The sequence below is a fragment of the Dermacentor albipictus genome, unplaced genomic scaffold (assembly GCF_038994185.2).
Source record: "Dermacentor albipictus isolate Rhodes 1998 colony unplaced genomic scaffold, USDA_Dalb.pri_finalv2 scaffold_14, whole genome shotgun sequence".
Classification (NCBI taxonomy): Eukaryota; Metazoa; Arthropoda; class Arachnida; order Ixodida; family Ixodidae; genus Dermacentor; species Dermacentor albipictus.
In genome coordinates this window covers 7210295-7224580 of record NW_027225568.1, presented here as the reverse complement: position 1 = coordinate 7224580, position 14286 = coordinate 7210295, and the positions used below count along the sequence as shown (strand labels likewise).

Genomic DNA, 14286 nt, shown 5'->3' with positions numbered 1-14286 from the left:
TGGCATTACGTGGTTGATTATTGTACCACTGCAATAAACAAGAAAAAAAGCGTAGCCCAGTTCGTAAGACCCCAATTCCGTGTGTTCGGTCCAAGATTCGACACTTACTACAGCTAACGTTGCTTTAGTTTGTTTAACGTTTATTTCTTTATAGCGATTACCGAGTCCTAGTTCGAACGCAAGCGAGAACTTGCGCCGGCAAGGAACGCGGTAGTAATTAAAGCTTGCGAGAGAGAGAGTGACGTGGCGTCGCGGCGATTCCCTCTTCTCTAACGCAGCACCTGCACGCTATCGCGACCGCAGGTGTTTCCTTTCCCGCGGTCTGCTCTGTCGAGGCTCGCTCGGGATGTGGCGTCGCAGCTAACGGGAATTTAGACGGCCTTTCACTGCTCCAGACAACAGACACGGACTTATTCGCTTAATGTGCCATTTGGTGCTCTCGCATTAAAGAAACCCTGTCCACTCTTGCAGTCACTGAAGGAGTAGCCAAGGCTATTGTGAGCGACTGCACGACCAACGAGCCGAAAGAAGTCACCCAGGTCCAGCTGGTGTTTATGTAAGTCATAGCAGAATTTTATGTTGTGATGTCGAATAGGTGCATCAAAGTGTCATAGTTCAAAACTTATGCAAGAAATTCCTCTCACGGAGAAACTGCCACACACACGGAAACAAAAATTGCACTGCCTCTTGAAGTGAACAGAAGTGCAATCTTTGCAGTGTGCAGCTTTTTCCCGAGTCTATCTGCCGAATGAGTTCCTAACAGGTTGTCAAGCTTTCACTTATGCGAGTACAACCACTGAAGCCCGCATGCGCCTTCACTGCACACATCGGTCGGCCCTCGCTGATCATGCCATGCCTACAAGTCGCGTTGCGTGTTGGGAAAACGCTGCTTCCTTGTGGATCATAAATGAATATTGGGCAATCCAGATGAACACAGATTACTTAACGTATGGTAGGTGTACTCAATACACAAAAGAAATGTAGGTATAATAACTCGAACGAGCTACTGAATTTCATTTGATTCCGTGAAAAGTGCATTCATCGTTTCCACAGGCGAGGCAGCTGTGTCATTCTTTAGTAAGGACAAGCCGCTGAAGAAGCACGACATTCTGCATTTAATGATGATATAACGAACCGAATGCAGCAGAATAGCGAAACAGGCCTGCCATATTGCTCTAATTGATATGGACGGCATACTCACTCAATTACCCAATGGCCCTCAGTCCCCAGCAGCTGCGGAGCACCTGACCAAGGCGGTGGTCAGACCTGTAACGCAGCACAGGGTGCTGAGAATCTCTGGGTCCGGACAGGCCGCCAATGGGAACTGACCCTTGCAACGTTTAACACTCGAACCCTCTCGAGTGAGGCTGCCTTAGCAGAACTCTTTGAGGAACTATCAGATATATTGTTTGGGATATCATCCGCCTTAGGGAGATTAGAAGAATTGCTGAGGCTTGTACATTGCTGAATAACGGACATCTCCTCTGCTATGGAGGTCTCATAGATAAGAAGCAATACGGGCTGGGATTCCTAATCCTTAAGGACATAGCCGGAAACATTGATGAATTCTGCAGCAATAATGAGAGGGTAGCTGTAGTCGTAATTAACCTAATAGGAGGTATAGATTAAAGGTATCACAAGCCTACGCTACAACATTCAGTCACGATGATGATAAAGTAGATCAGTTTTACGATGACGTTGAATTAGCGATGAAAAAACTGCAAACTCAGTAAACAGTAGTAATGGGCGACTTCAGTTCAAAAGTGAGGGAAAAGCACGCTGGTGAAGAAGCGATAGGCGATCACGGCGTCGATTCTAGGAACGCCTGAGGAGAGATGATAGAATTCGCAGAAAGGAATAAGCTTCGAAAAATGAACACGACTGTTTCAGGAGGCGTAGCGACAGAAAGTGGACCTGGAAAAGCCCTAATGGTTAAACACGAAATGAAATTGATTTCATACATTCTGCTGATGCCAGCATAGTGCAGGATGTAGAAGCTATAGGTAGAGTAAAGAGCAGTGATCATAGGTTAGTGAGCGCTGGTATTCACCTAAGTTTAAAGAGAGAAAGAGTAAAATTGGTCAAGAAGAAATAGATCAACCTAGAGGCAATAAGGGTAAAAGCAGATAAATTCAGGCTGGTACTTACAAAAAAATTAGCTGCCTTAGAACAGAGAAATGATGATGACACATAGCTAATGAATGAAACCCTAACAAGGCTGGCTTCAGATGCAGCAATGGAAGTGGGAGGCGAGGCACCAAGGCAACCAGAAGGCAAGCTCTCCCTAGTAACAAACTACCTAATAAAGAAACGACAAAGAATGAAAGTGTCCAACTCAAGAGATAAGATAGAACTGGCGGAACTGTCAAAACTGATCAAAAAGGCGAAAAGAAGTGATATTCGAAACTCTAACGTGAGAAAGAGTGAAGAAGCCGTAAAAATTGACGCTGCCTGAAATCCGTGAGAAATAAACTTGGCATAGGACAAACCAAGATGTATGCACTGAAAGATAAGCAGTGGAATATCATCAGCAATCTCGATGTTATATAGTAAAAGAAGCGGAAGAATTCCATACTGACATGTACAATACCCAGAGAGGTCAGGATAACTCCATTAGAAGCGGTAATGAACAGGATACAGAAACTCCACCTATAACTAGTGACGAGGTCAGTAAGGCCTTGCAAGACACGAAACGAGGAAGAGCGGCAGGTGAAGATGGAATAACAGTCGATTTAATCAAAGATGGAGGAGACATAATGCTTGGAAAACTGGCGGCTCTTTATACGAAGTGTCTATCGACTGAAAGGGTCCCAGAAAACTGGAAGAATGCAAATATTCTTATCCACAAAAAGGGAGACGTTGAAGAATTGAAAAATAATAGGACCGTTAGCTTACTCCCAGTATTACATAAAATATTTACTAAAATAATCTCGAATAGAATCAGGGCAACACTGAACCTTAATCAACCAAGGGAACAAGCTGGCTTCAGGAAGGGATACTCTACAATGGATCACACCCATGTCATTATTCAGGTTATCGAGGAATCCGTAGAGTACAATAAGCATCTCTATATGGATTTTAGATATTACGAAAAGGCGTTTGATTCAGTAGAGACACCAGCAGTCATAGAGGCGGCAGAACGCTTACGTAAATACCTTGGCAAATATCTACAGAGGTTCTACAGCTACCTTAATTCTACGAAGTTAAGCAAGAAGATACCGATAAAGAAAGGGGTTAGACAATGAGACACAACCTCTCCAATGTTGTTCACTGCGTGCTTGGAAGAAATATTGGAGCTATTAAACTTTGAAGGCTTAGGAGTAAGGATGGACGGTGAATACCTCAGAAACGTTCGATTTAACGATGACATTCTTCTATTCAGCAACAATCCAGACGAGTTACTACGAATGATTGAGGACCTAAATAGAGAAAGTGTAGGGATCGGGTTGAAGATTAATAGGCAGAAGACAAAGATAATGTTGAATAGCCGGGCAAAGGATTAAGAGTTCAGGATCGCCAGTCAGCCTCTAGAGTCTGTGAAGGAGTACATTTACCTAGGTCAATTAATCACAGGGAACGCTGATCAAAAGAAGGAAATTCATAGAAGAATAAAGACGGGTTGGCTCGCATACGGCAGACATTGTCAGCTCCTGACTGGAAGCTTACCATCATCACTGAAAAAGAAGGTGTACAATCAGTGCATTTTACCAGTGCTGACATGTGGGGCAGAGACTTGGAGACTGACAAAGAAGCTTGAGCACAAGTTAAGGACCGCGCAAAGAGCTACGGAACGAATATGGCTAGGCATAACGTTAAGAGACAAAAAGAGAGCGGTTTGGATCAGGGAGAAAACGGGTATAGACGATATTATAATTGACATCAAGAGAAAGAAATGGAGCTGGGCAGGTCATGCTATGCACCGGTTAGATAACCGTTGGAGCATTAGGTTTACAGAAAGGGTACCAAGAGAAAGGAAATGCAGTCGAGGACGGCAAAAGATAGGTGGAGCGACGAAATTGGGAAATTCGCGGGCGCTAGTTGGAATCGGTTGGCGCACGACAGGGGTCATTGGAGAACGCAGGGAGAAGCCTTCGTCCTGCAGAGGACACAAAACAGGCTGCTGCTGCTGGTGATGATGATGATGATGACGATGACGTTATTTTCATTTGGAGGCCGTTTGCAAAGAGTGCGTCATTGTGTGTCAAAACTTCACACACATCCCAACGAACATTTCCAGAACTTCGCGCTGAACAGGAACATTGTCTCAAATTTATTAGGCCAAATTAGCAAATAGACGGACAGTACAAACACAATAGTAGTAAATTTTCGCGTCGAATACTTTCGTGACCGCACCTATTCCCATCGATAGCATGTTAACGATGGTTTCGAATTTTGCGACTCTTCGAGCGCTTTTGGATAGCTAGCGGTACCTATAATGGGTTAAAACGAAACTATTTTTATCGGTTTTGTTTTTATGTTTCTGTTTTCTACCGCGCGGAGATTATTAAAGCGCCATCGCAGTCGGGGTGACGAGCGCTCGTAGTTTTCAAGATGGCGTCGACGTCGCGCGCCGGTGTTCCGCGGAAACGGCGAATTTTGGCGTATTCCGATGCAAATGGGCTCGAACTTCCGGAGCATGGTAGTAGCGCAGACTTGGAAGACGACTTCGATTCGTGAGAATTCAGTACGTACGACGTCAGACCGCCCCGGAACGTCAACAGGCACCCGCCGGGATTTTCGCTTCCTGTACCGCTTCATCGCTGCCGCGCATTGGTCTAATGGCGAATTCGGCAAATGGCACCGGAGCACACCGGGGCGAACCGGTGCGATATGCCGAATTCGCCGTAAGTATATCCGGCGTGTTCTAAAGGCCGCAGTTCTTGTCTGCAGGGCGGCAGCGTCGTTCGGCCGGTACCGCACAAAAGAATTAACGGCCGGCGAGCGCCCAGGGAGTGGCGTTTTCTGCGCGTAAGACGGTCGGCAGTGGACCTCGGCATCGTGCTCACTCGGGCCAATGTTTTCCCATGTATCGAAAGAAATGTGGTGCGTACGGAGCGCAATATGGAGCATGATTGCATGTGGCGCTCGTGTTAAACATGCAAGATTTCGATTCTTTTGTCTTCCTTTAGCCCAGAGCAGCATGGATGTTTCTATCGATCTTTTTCATTCTTGTTCCAATTTCCTGTTTTCTAAATAACTTCCTAATACTGTTTTAATGTGTAGTTTGAAATTAAGACACGCGGAAAGATAATTGCGTTACTCTACAATTTGATACAATACATTTTAGCATCAAGCATTTTTTGAGGCAGGAAAAAACAATTATTTCCTTGACCACCCAAAAACTAATGATATTCCCGCGGTCACGAAAGTGCTAACTAAAGCAAAAAAAATTTCGCATAACGAGCTTTGAGCCAATGTCCTTGTCACGTCGGAAAAATGGGATACCGATGTAGAGCACACTTGTCCTTTACACGCGTTCAATTAGCACATCTACAATGTGAGCTCATTGGACTTTCCAGATTCAGTGATAACAACATCTTCTATACTGCCTAACGCAGGTGTGTTAGCCCGCTGGAACCCATCGAAGCATCCGAGTTTCCTGTATGCTATAATTATTCCGTGAAAGAGTGTACGGCTTACTCTCAGAGCTCGAAAGGTATATTCCTCACGCCACTCACCAGCTCCCACAGGCCTATACAGTGAGTGGCCTTACGTGCAGCGCTTGACGCATTCATTCATATTGCAGCTGCTTTCTGGGAGTTGTGATATTCTTCACAGTGGTGAGCACCATCATCGACGTCTGTTGCTCCCGGAGAGGAGAGAAGCCGGCACCACGAAGTGAGTTTTGCATGATGTGTTTAAATGACCACCGTATTGCAGCACGGATAACATTATTGCACGATTTGTTTCAATTTATTGCTTGCATCGTGACATAAATTTGCGGCTTGACACTTCAGATGACTGCTCTTCCAGCGTCTAACAACAAAAGAATAATAATAATAATAAAATATAAACATCAGGCATGCAAAAACCTTGAATTATATGTTCATATCCAGTGTACAATAAAGAAAATCATATATAAATAAAATACATGTTTGAAATATCGTAAAGGGCCGCGGCACTCGTTAAGGAAAGCATAGAGTGTTGGATCGGCTGCTGGCATTTGTTTCATCAAGACTGATTCCGAGGAAGAGAAAGGAATTAGGAGATGTGCGCTGAAAAATGTTTCTGGAAGTTCGCCACTTGACCATGCACTTCGCGCTATATGAGATGACACTACAAGAAAAAGATAAAGCTTAGTACGGAGACACGTTCTGCATAAAAAAAGAATTAAATTTCACTGCTCCAAAGTCCATCTACAAGTGTGCTTCTGACTCATACATTTCTCACGAGTTCCTGCTCTTTAAAAAAATATAGTTGTTCAAGTTCAATCATTAATCGTTATTCATTAATCATTAATCCGCATGCTCATACATGCATGCGGACACACACACACAGACGAAGTAAACTGATGCGCAGATGAGGTGCAGTTACATTAACGCCATAGTTATCCGGGCCCTGCAAGCTTCGGTTAAGCCTCACCGCACTTATGGTCTACCGCAGCACACAGACACACCCTAGCTTCAAATAAAATGCCTAGTTACCATGTGTAATGAAGACAAAGATTTTCTTTCGTATACGTGCTGTTTGCTACTGGCCTTCGCTTACATTGTGTCCGACATATCCACTGTGGTGGCATAGTGGCTTTGGCGTTGCTCTGCTATGTCCGGGGTCGTGGTATCAAATCCGGGCCGCGGCGGCTGCATATCGATGTGGACGAAATGCAAAGACCACCGTGTGCCGTGCATTGGGTGCACGTTGTAGAACCCCAGGTGGTCAAAATTATTTCAGGGTTTCCTAGTACGGTGTCCCTAATATTCTTATCGTGGTGTTGGCAGGTAAAACACCAAAATTTAATTTGATGTTAGGGTCCGATATCACTATTTGCTGGCACCTGCTGTCCCAAAGAGTTTCAGCGTAAGAATGTTTCTTTTCGTGTGTGTGATTACGGGTCAAGTTATTTTCATACAGAGAATTTGTGCCTTTCTACTGCCGGGAAGTCAAAGAGCTCAGTCAGAAGAGTGATGACACCGAGCAGCACACACAAATCGCAAAAAATTGAGACTGAAATTTCTTTCACGTTGTTTACATCCACAGCAGGAACTATTGCTCAGAAACTGCATTTCTTGTTGTTTATCCACACCAGCCACGCTGCGCATCTTGCTGACGGCGTTTTCGATGCCCAGAAACACGCGTGTCCTGCTTGCTTTGAATCGGGACCGCAAGTCGGACTCGTACAAGTACCGCTTCGTGCATGGCCTACGTTTCTTCAGTATCCTGTGGATCGTGCTGGGACATTCCTCTATGGCTCTCGACCCAGTAATTTGTGAGTTCGCATCTTGGATGATTTGATGAAGAGCTTATTTCTATATTGAGGCTATTCGTTGAACTTTCTGTGATAAGCTGGGGCCTAATTAACAAACCTTTTCGGTTGTAGGTGTTCAGCATCAAGATTGGTTAGAATTGCTAATACGAGCAATTAAAGGGTTAGAAATGTTTGGGAATGCGGCCCTGAAAGCACCGAGTAACGAGCGTGCCAGCCATTCTTATCCAGGCTGGTATGAATGCATACCACATTGTCACGTGGTCGTGACGTCAAAGAACACAGTAGAAATACTGTGAAAGGCAAAAACTAGCTTTTATTGGGCGAACCTCTGCCCACAAAAGAGGCTACACTTATAGCTCAACGATAGCGGCGAACACGGTCGGCGATCGTCGAAAATCTGATCAGCGGGTCCAGCGCGTCCGCTTTTGTACAGTAGTCATCGAATGTTCTAGACTAATCGTAGGTACCCGCGTGCCTTCCACAAAGTTCTATACTATTCGCGTCACGCGATGAAATCAGATAACACCAGGTTAGGCGACAACAGACAGCGGATAGAATCATCGATAACTTTCCCGGAACTTCGGATACACACAGGCGCGTCCCGCGCTGTGCGATAAGATTTGTTAGGCGGCGAAACGTGGTCGCCCGATAAATATAAGTACACGTGTCAATATATTCTGCGATACGGGTTGATACTTTTTATTTAGAAAAAGTGTGTAAGAGAGTCCAGAGTCTGCTTTGATTCAAGGATGTGGTTTGGGCACAACCGACACTTTACATCAACCCGCGGCCTCTATATGGTGGAAACAATGGAGCAAACTTTTCTTTTGTGCTGCGAGGCAGATGGCTTTCACCTTACCACATTTAGGTCCACACCATGAGGTGAAAAAATAAACGAACGAAAACACGTTGCTAATTTTCTCTATACTGAATGAAAAGTCAGGAATGTACGTTGTGACGGAAACCATGCTGGCAAAGCCAAGGATTGTCGATACAGATCGAAGCGTCGTTTGGAAAAAATTCAGATGCCTGTCTACGTCGACATGCTCACACACTGCAGTAAAATGCTGGTTCTTTTTCCAGTGAATTGCCCATTATGTTTGCAGCTTCGATTCACGGAATCGTTCTTTATGGCACTTCTACATTCAGTGGTCCTCCAAGAGTTGAGGTCGGCCTAGATTAAAGTAGGTGTTGGTGGTGAAAACTTATTTATTTGCAGTGAAATTGCCGCGGAGAGACTCTGAGTGGTCGGACGTACTTGGCTTGCGATAGGCGGGACCCTCAGGGTTCACCGAATGCGGTCTGTTCTTTCGGCAATTGATGACAGGGACATGTGCTTGCATTGTGGAATACTGTCTCCCAACATCCGTTTCATCTGTTCTTATCGTCATGATTTTTCATAGTTATTCTAGATATTGGCATTGTCACTGCGTCGGCTGTGAGGCTAGCACGCTAATTTACGACCCGCACCTCGCTTCATCTTGTTCGAACTGAAAGTGAAGCTACAGCAAGTTACACACGTGCCGGACCAGCTTAGTACCTAGAGAGCGCCAGAACGCATGTTGCAGAGGGTACGTTAATTTTAAGCTGAGGTTATTTTTTTTTTCTCACAAGATATAGCTTTGCCACGAGAAGGTTTAAAGGGACCCTTAAACAATTTTGACGATATTGCACAAACCTACTGAGTCGTTAGAGTAGGTCCTTCTGATCATTAACTGACGCATCTAAGTGGTCCGCGTAAATCGTCTAATTTATTATAAGGTTTTAAAAATGTACATCGCTACCGATCGCAGCACACAGCTCGGCTGAATTTTCAGCTTTCCTAACCATTTGACGTAGATTGGCCGAATGATGCTTGTAGGACGAGCAATCCGATTGGCTGCCCAGGGCACGCCATTCATTATTTTTCCACCTTTATGGTGAACAAATGTTGTTCGCAATAGTTCCAATGTTAATTTGCTTCTATAAAAAGAAAGTAACAGAAGGGGAATACACGGGAAGAATTTCTCACTACACTTAAGCACTTCCGACACTCAGCAAGTGTCGTCTGCTTGTATTACATCCTGCTCCATGTTGACGAGAGCTCGGCGGTCAGGGTCGGTCTCAGATTTTTCGCGAGCGCCATGATTCACCCTTGTTGCGTTGTGGGCTGCAAACGCAGCGATGCAAACGCAGCGACTATCAATATGTCAAGCTGTGACATCGTGTCCCTATGCAAGGCAGCTGATGAGTGGAGTGGCTGCAGCGCATCGGACTGCCGCTATCCGATCGGCGCCAGGATTTGCGATTTGCGCATTGCACACACAGGTGTATACTTTCGCTCGCACCTTCGTATCGCTCTACGTTACTTTCCTCGCATAGTCGTGCAGTTACCGACAGTTCAGGCTTTCCGTCCATTTCTGTGCAACCAGAATTACCTTCTGGTTAGGTTTTGTTTGCTGCGCGGGATGAAAAATAACTCCTTGTCGGCCTCCATCTGATCTCGGCACCCATCCGCACAGCAACAAGGCATTTCGGTCCTTCGCATCCTAGGTCATACCGATCTATTCAGCGGGCTCACAGCGAACTAAAATAAATAATCTTCACAAACTTCGGCCCTCAACATTCATGTACGCGAGTGAAATACTATCACCGCTCGAAACACGCACGTGCATATTTTCTATCGTACCTTTGTATCGTTGTATGTTACTTGCCTCGCGTAGTCGTGCTGTTACCGACGGTTCAAAGTCCGTCCGTGCAATTCTGAGTAACCATACTTTTCGTCTGGTTAGGTTCTGGTTGCCGCGCGCGATGCAAAATAACTTCTTGCCATCGTTCGTCCGGTTTCGGCACCCAATCGTACAGCAACAAGGCATTTCGGCCTTCCCGGAACGAAATTATCGCAGCGATGTGCATAGCACAACAGGCGAAACGCGTGCACTTCGCCCGGCGCGCAGAAACTTTCCTGGCGGCAAAGGGGTGGAGCAAGGTCACATGTCACCGATCAGCCTATCGCAGGCGTTGTCGGCTGGATCAAAGCCTGACGGTGCTTTTAAATGATTGAAGGAGTTTAATCGCGCCTCCCCCTCACACGGCGCAGATACGCCACCGCCCGCCCGGTCGGCCGTGAGCAAGGGAGGTCCGGAGGGAACGTCTTCGGAGGCCCCTTCCCACGCGCCTTTCAAGACGCGAGACAATGGAGCACCGGCGGCCGCGCTTCGGGGGTCAGCTCAGGGAATATGATGCGCCTATCCTGACGTAAGCCCCGAGCTCTGCGAAGACCGTCTGACGTCTGTGGGGGCGGTGAACCTGTGCGGAAGTGTGTGTGTGTCCCTCCCGCAGAGAGGCGGCTTGTTTACGATGCCTGGTCGAACGCTTCCCTCACCTTGGGATCGAGGGAGGACTGAGTGTTTATAAACCGCCGTTCTGCGGCTGCTGAGTGTACTTTCTCTCTCAGTCATGCTAGACTGATGCACTGCAACGTCCTTATGCAGATACTGTAAACAAACCCATATATTCCTCGTTCTCGATGAGAAGCAGTCCTTCCCTTCAACAACGTCCTCAGCGTGGATATGTTGGACGACGGCATGGGCCAGCTACCATAAAATTCATGCCCGACTCCAATCTTGACATCTGGTTACGAACGGTGGGATTGGCATCCCAATCCTCACAGCGTGCAGACAAGTAGACCGCGCTTGTTTGCACAAGCTGGGAAGCGTCGCACATGTGCCACTGTGATTATCTTGAGATGCGTAGTACGTGATATTGCGCTGTTCATGTGTTATGTATTAGATGACGCGGCGTTTGTCAGGGCGTTGAAAGCACGAACATTTTTTGTACCCGGGTGCAGAAACGGGTATAGAACGTGTAAAGCCAGGGCCTCAATTTTTAGACCGGCTAAAAACTCAGCTCGTCATGAATTGTGGTAGCGAAATATCAAACGTGCTAACGAGGAGTTGACAACGGAGTGTGTCCTTTGTGAATGGCACTTTGAATTGAAGTACATCGAAAGGACCTTTCAGCATGTGATCAATGGAGATATAGTCATCAGAGAAGCAGATAAATGCAATGCAGACAGCGCGTTCACGCAAAAATTTGACCGGGTAGGCCCATCGTAGACTGTATATGAGTTAGCCACTCTCATTAAAGCGTTGATGGAATGCATTGACATTGTTCTTTTTTCAACAGAGAAGCTTTGTATGCTTTCAGTGTGCATGATTTTCTGCAGTTCTTGAACAGTAGAACGCTCTGCCAAATGGGATGTGAGCTCCATAGCAAAGAGCTCTCTGCATAACTGATCCAATTTGTGGTGTTAACTAGGCTGCACTTTTTCACATTGAACATGGACAAGGCTCTTCAAAGGGAGTGCCAGAAACACTTGAAATGAAGGAGAGTGAAGTAGAGCCTACTGCAAAGCTCGGTCTGATGTGTGCATGTTGAGTGCTGTACTACGTAATAAAGTGTTTCGGCTTGTCTACCTGTACAACAGAAGCAGTTATGGAAAATATTTAGTGCAGGTTGAGGTTCGTCAAAACACTCACATATGTTCCTAATTCTTTCTTACAAAGCTAAAGCTTTTTAAAGGGCATGTTGCTGGCGCATGCAGACGCGAATAGTGAACTGAACGACATGGTGATGCTATTCCCCGGTTTCTTGCGCACAGCCGCAGCGTTGTCTTTGTCTGGTTGCATGTACGATTTTCCCCGCGCCGACTGGCTACACTTGCGCCATGTGAGGGAAGGACAACAGTTGAAAGACGGCGTTTCAGGTTGTTCGCGTTTACTGTCCACGTTCACTTGCGCCAACACGATACAAGCTTATTAGTGAAAACCAACTCGACCAGAGTGGGCTTCAAGTGCGATATTCTTCCTTTTAAATCGCGTGGCTAAGCATCTGCTGTGCATTCCGGTGTTGCAAATAGCGCATCTTTCAATTGTCTGCTCTCCAAAGAAGTGTCACCCTTCTTAATAATGCATCTATGAGCCGCAAACACTTCGTGATGTTTACATCATGCTTTACATTAAAAATTCAAACGCGTCCCAAAGTGAATACGACGCACGTGGCAGCTGCTGTGCGCTACCCCTTTCAAAAGCTGCGAAAGCTGCACAGCAGATGCAAGTAGCACCATCTTCAACTTTCACCGCGCCTTTGTGCAGCCAACCGACTCCCACCCGTCACACTGCCCCGTTCTAGCCACCATAGCTTTGTGCGCTCGCTCTATACAAGCGGATGTAGACGACACGACGTGCCATGATGACGCTGAGCCAGTGTAGGCGGGGCTTAGCTCTGATCACTCAGTGAACAAGTTGAGGAGAAAATGCATGCCTATGGAGGACGCTAACTTGTAGTCGTCAGTAGCTCTCTTAGTATGAGGCGCTTAGGACAAATTGTGACGCGAATGATTAACTTTAGCTGTGCCCTACGCGTCTACAAAATATGTGCGAACAGTTTCAGGTCCCCTTTAAGATGGTGCACAGGGATCCTTACATAGGCTAATGATCAATGCAAATTGTATGTGTCTGCACGAGACTGAATATTTTGCGTATACTACAGTGTACTTACTTTGTGTGTGCCGTTGTATGTGGCATACTGAGCTCGGTATAATGAACCATTTGCAGCTAGGTACGCCAACGTACTGCATGTCACCTCAAGCTGGATCTTCTGCATCATGTCGACGTCGTTTTTGAGCGTTGACACGTTCTTCTTTCTAAGGTTGGTGCCCATGCAGATTGTACTAAGCGAAGTATGCTGCCAGCTTCCATGATTTGGAATGTGAAAAAATATATACAAACGCAGGGGGTATGTAGCAAGAGAAGATTGTGCTTTGTTTAGAGAGCCTTAGAATTCCGTAAATGAGTGCTGCTTACATGGCCGACTTGTTGAATCAGCTGAACTTTTGCATGATGTACGTAGCTTCAATTCACACAGAGGTTCATAACCTAGTTGGTTTAGACAATAGAACATCTACCACTCCATTTCATTAACCTATATTTCGTGTAAGTGTATGTAGCGTAACATTCCACATTTTGTCATTAATTCCCTTGAAACCAGTAACTTTTTTATTGTCAGCACGGTTTCCATAAGGGACTCTCTACTGACACACAGCTTGTAACACTAATTCATGATATCACACTTGCTGTAGATGCCTCAAGTCAGCTTGACCTTATTTTACTTCATTTTAGAAAAGTGTTTGACTGTGCCTTCCACAATAAGCTAACAACCAAAGTATGATACATTGGGATTTCAACATCGGACACACACTGGGTTAAATCTTACTTGTAGAACCATACCCAGCTTATGGAAGTTCCAAATCACAATCTCGGCCTGTAACATCTGGCTTTCCTCAGGGTAGTGCCCATAGTCCCATTCTTTCCTTAATACATATAAACCGTTGTTATACAGCTAATGCACGTCTTCTAGATGTTGATACTAATTTCTTTGCCAAAAATTGTATTCTTTACACAAAAAACAATAACTTGTCACACCGATCAAATCACTGTGAATACATGTTAACTTGCATCGTCGAGCAGTGCACGAAGTGGTCCATGACATTAAATTCCAATAAATCTGCGCTCTTACGGGTCAGGTACTAAATCATGTATTTCGTGTATTCTTACAATGTAAGTGACGGGTCAATTAAGGAAGTATATGATTCTAATTTACAATAGGCAGCGAGACACTGGAAGTAGTAAGGGAATACATCTACTTAGGGCAGGTAGTGATGGCAAATCCGGATCATGAGACAGAAATAATCAGAAGAATAAGAATGGGCTGGGGTGCGTTTGGCAGGCATTCTCAGATCATGAACAGCAGGTTGCCATTATCCCCCAAGAGGAAAGTGTATAATAGCTGCGTCTTACCAGTACTCACCTACGGGGCAG

At 45.6% G+C, this 14286-nt stretch overlaps 1 protein-coding gene across 1 annotated transcript in view; it reads left to right on the top strand.

Annotated features, from left to right (window-relative positions):
- LOC139051797 (nose resistant to fluoxetine protein 6-like) overlaps positions 1-14286 on the top strand; it is a 76144-nt gene that overhangs the window by 15220 nt on the left and 46638 nt on the right. Inside the window, exons 6-9 of the mRNA XM_070528787.1 lie at positions 472-556; positions 5747-5838; positions 7247-7426; positions 13024-13117. Of these exons, the coding sequence (XP_070384888.1) occupies positions 472-556; positions 5747-5838; positions 7247-7426; positions 13024-13117 (451 nt within the window). The remainder of the gene's footprint in view (positions 1-471; positions 557-5746; positions 5839-7246; positions 7427-13023; positions 13118-14286) is intronic.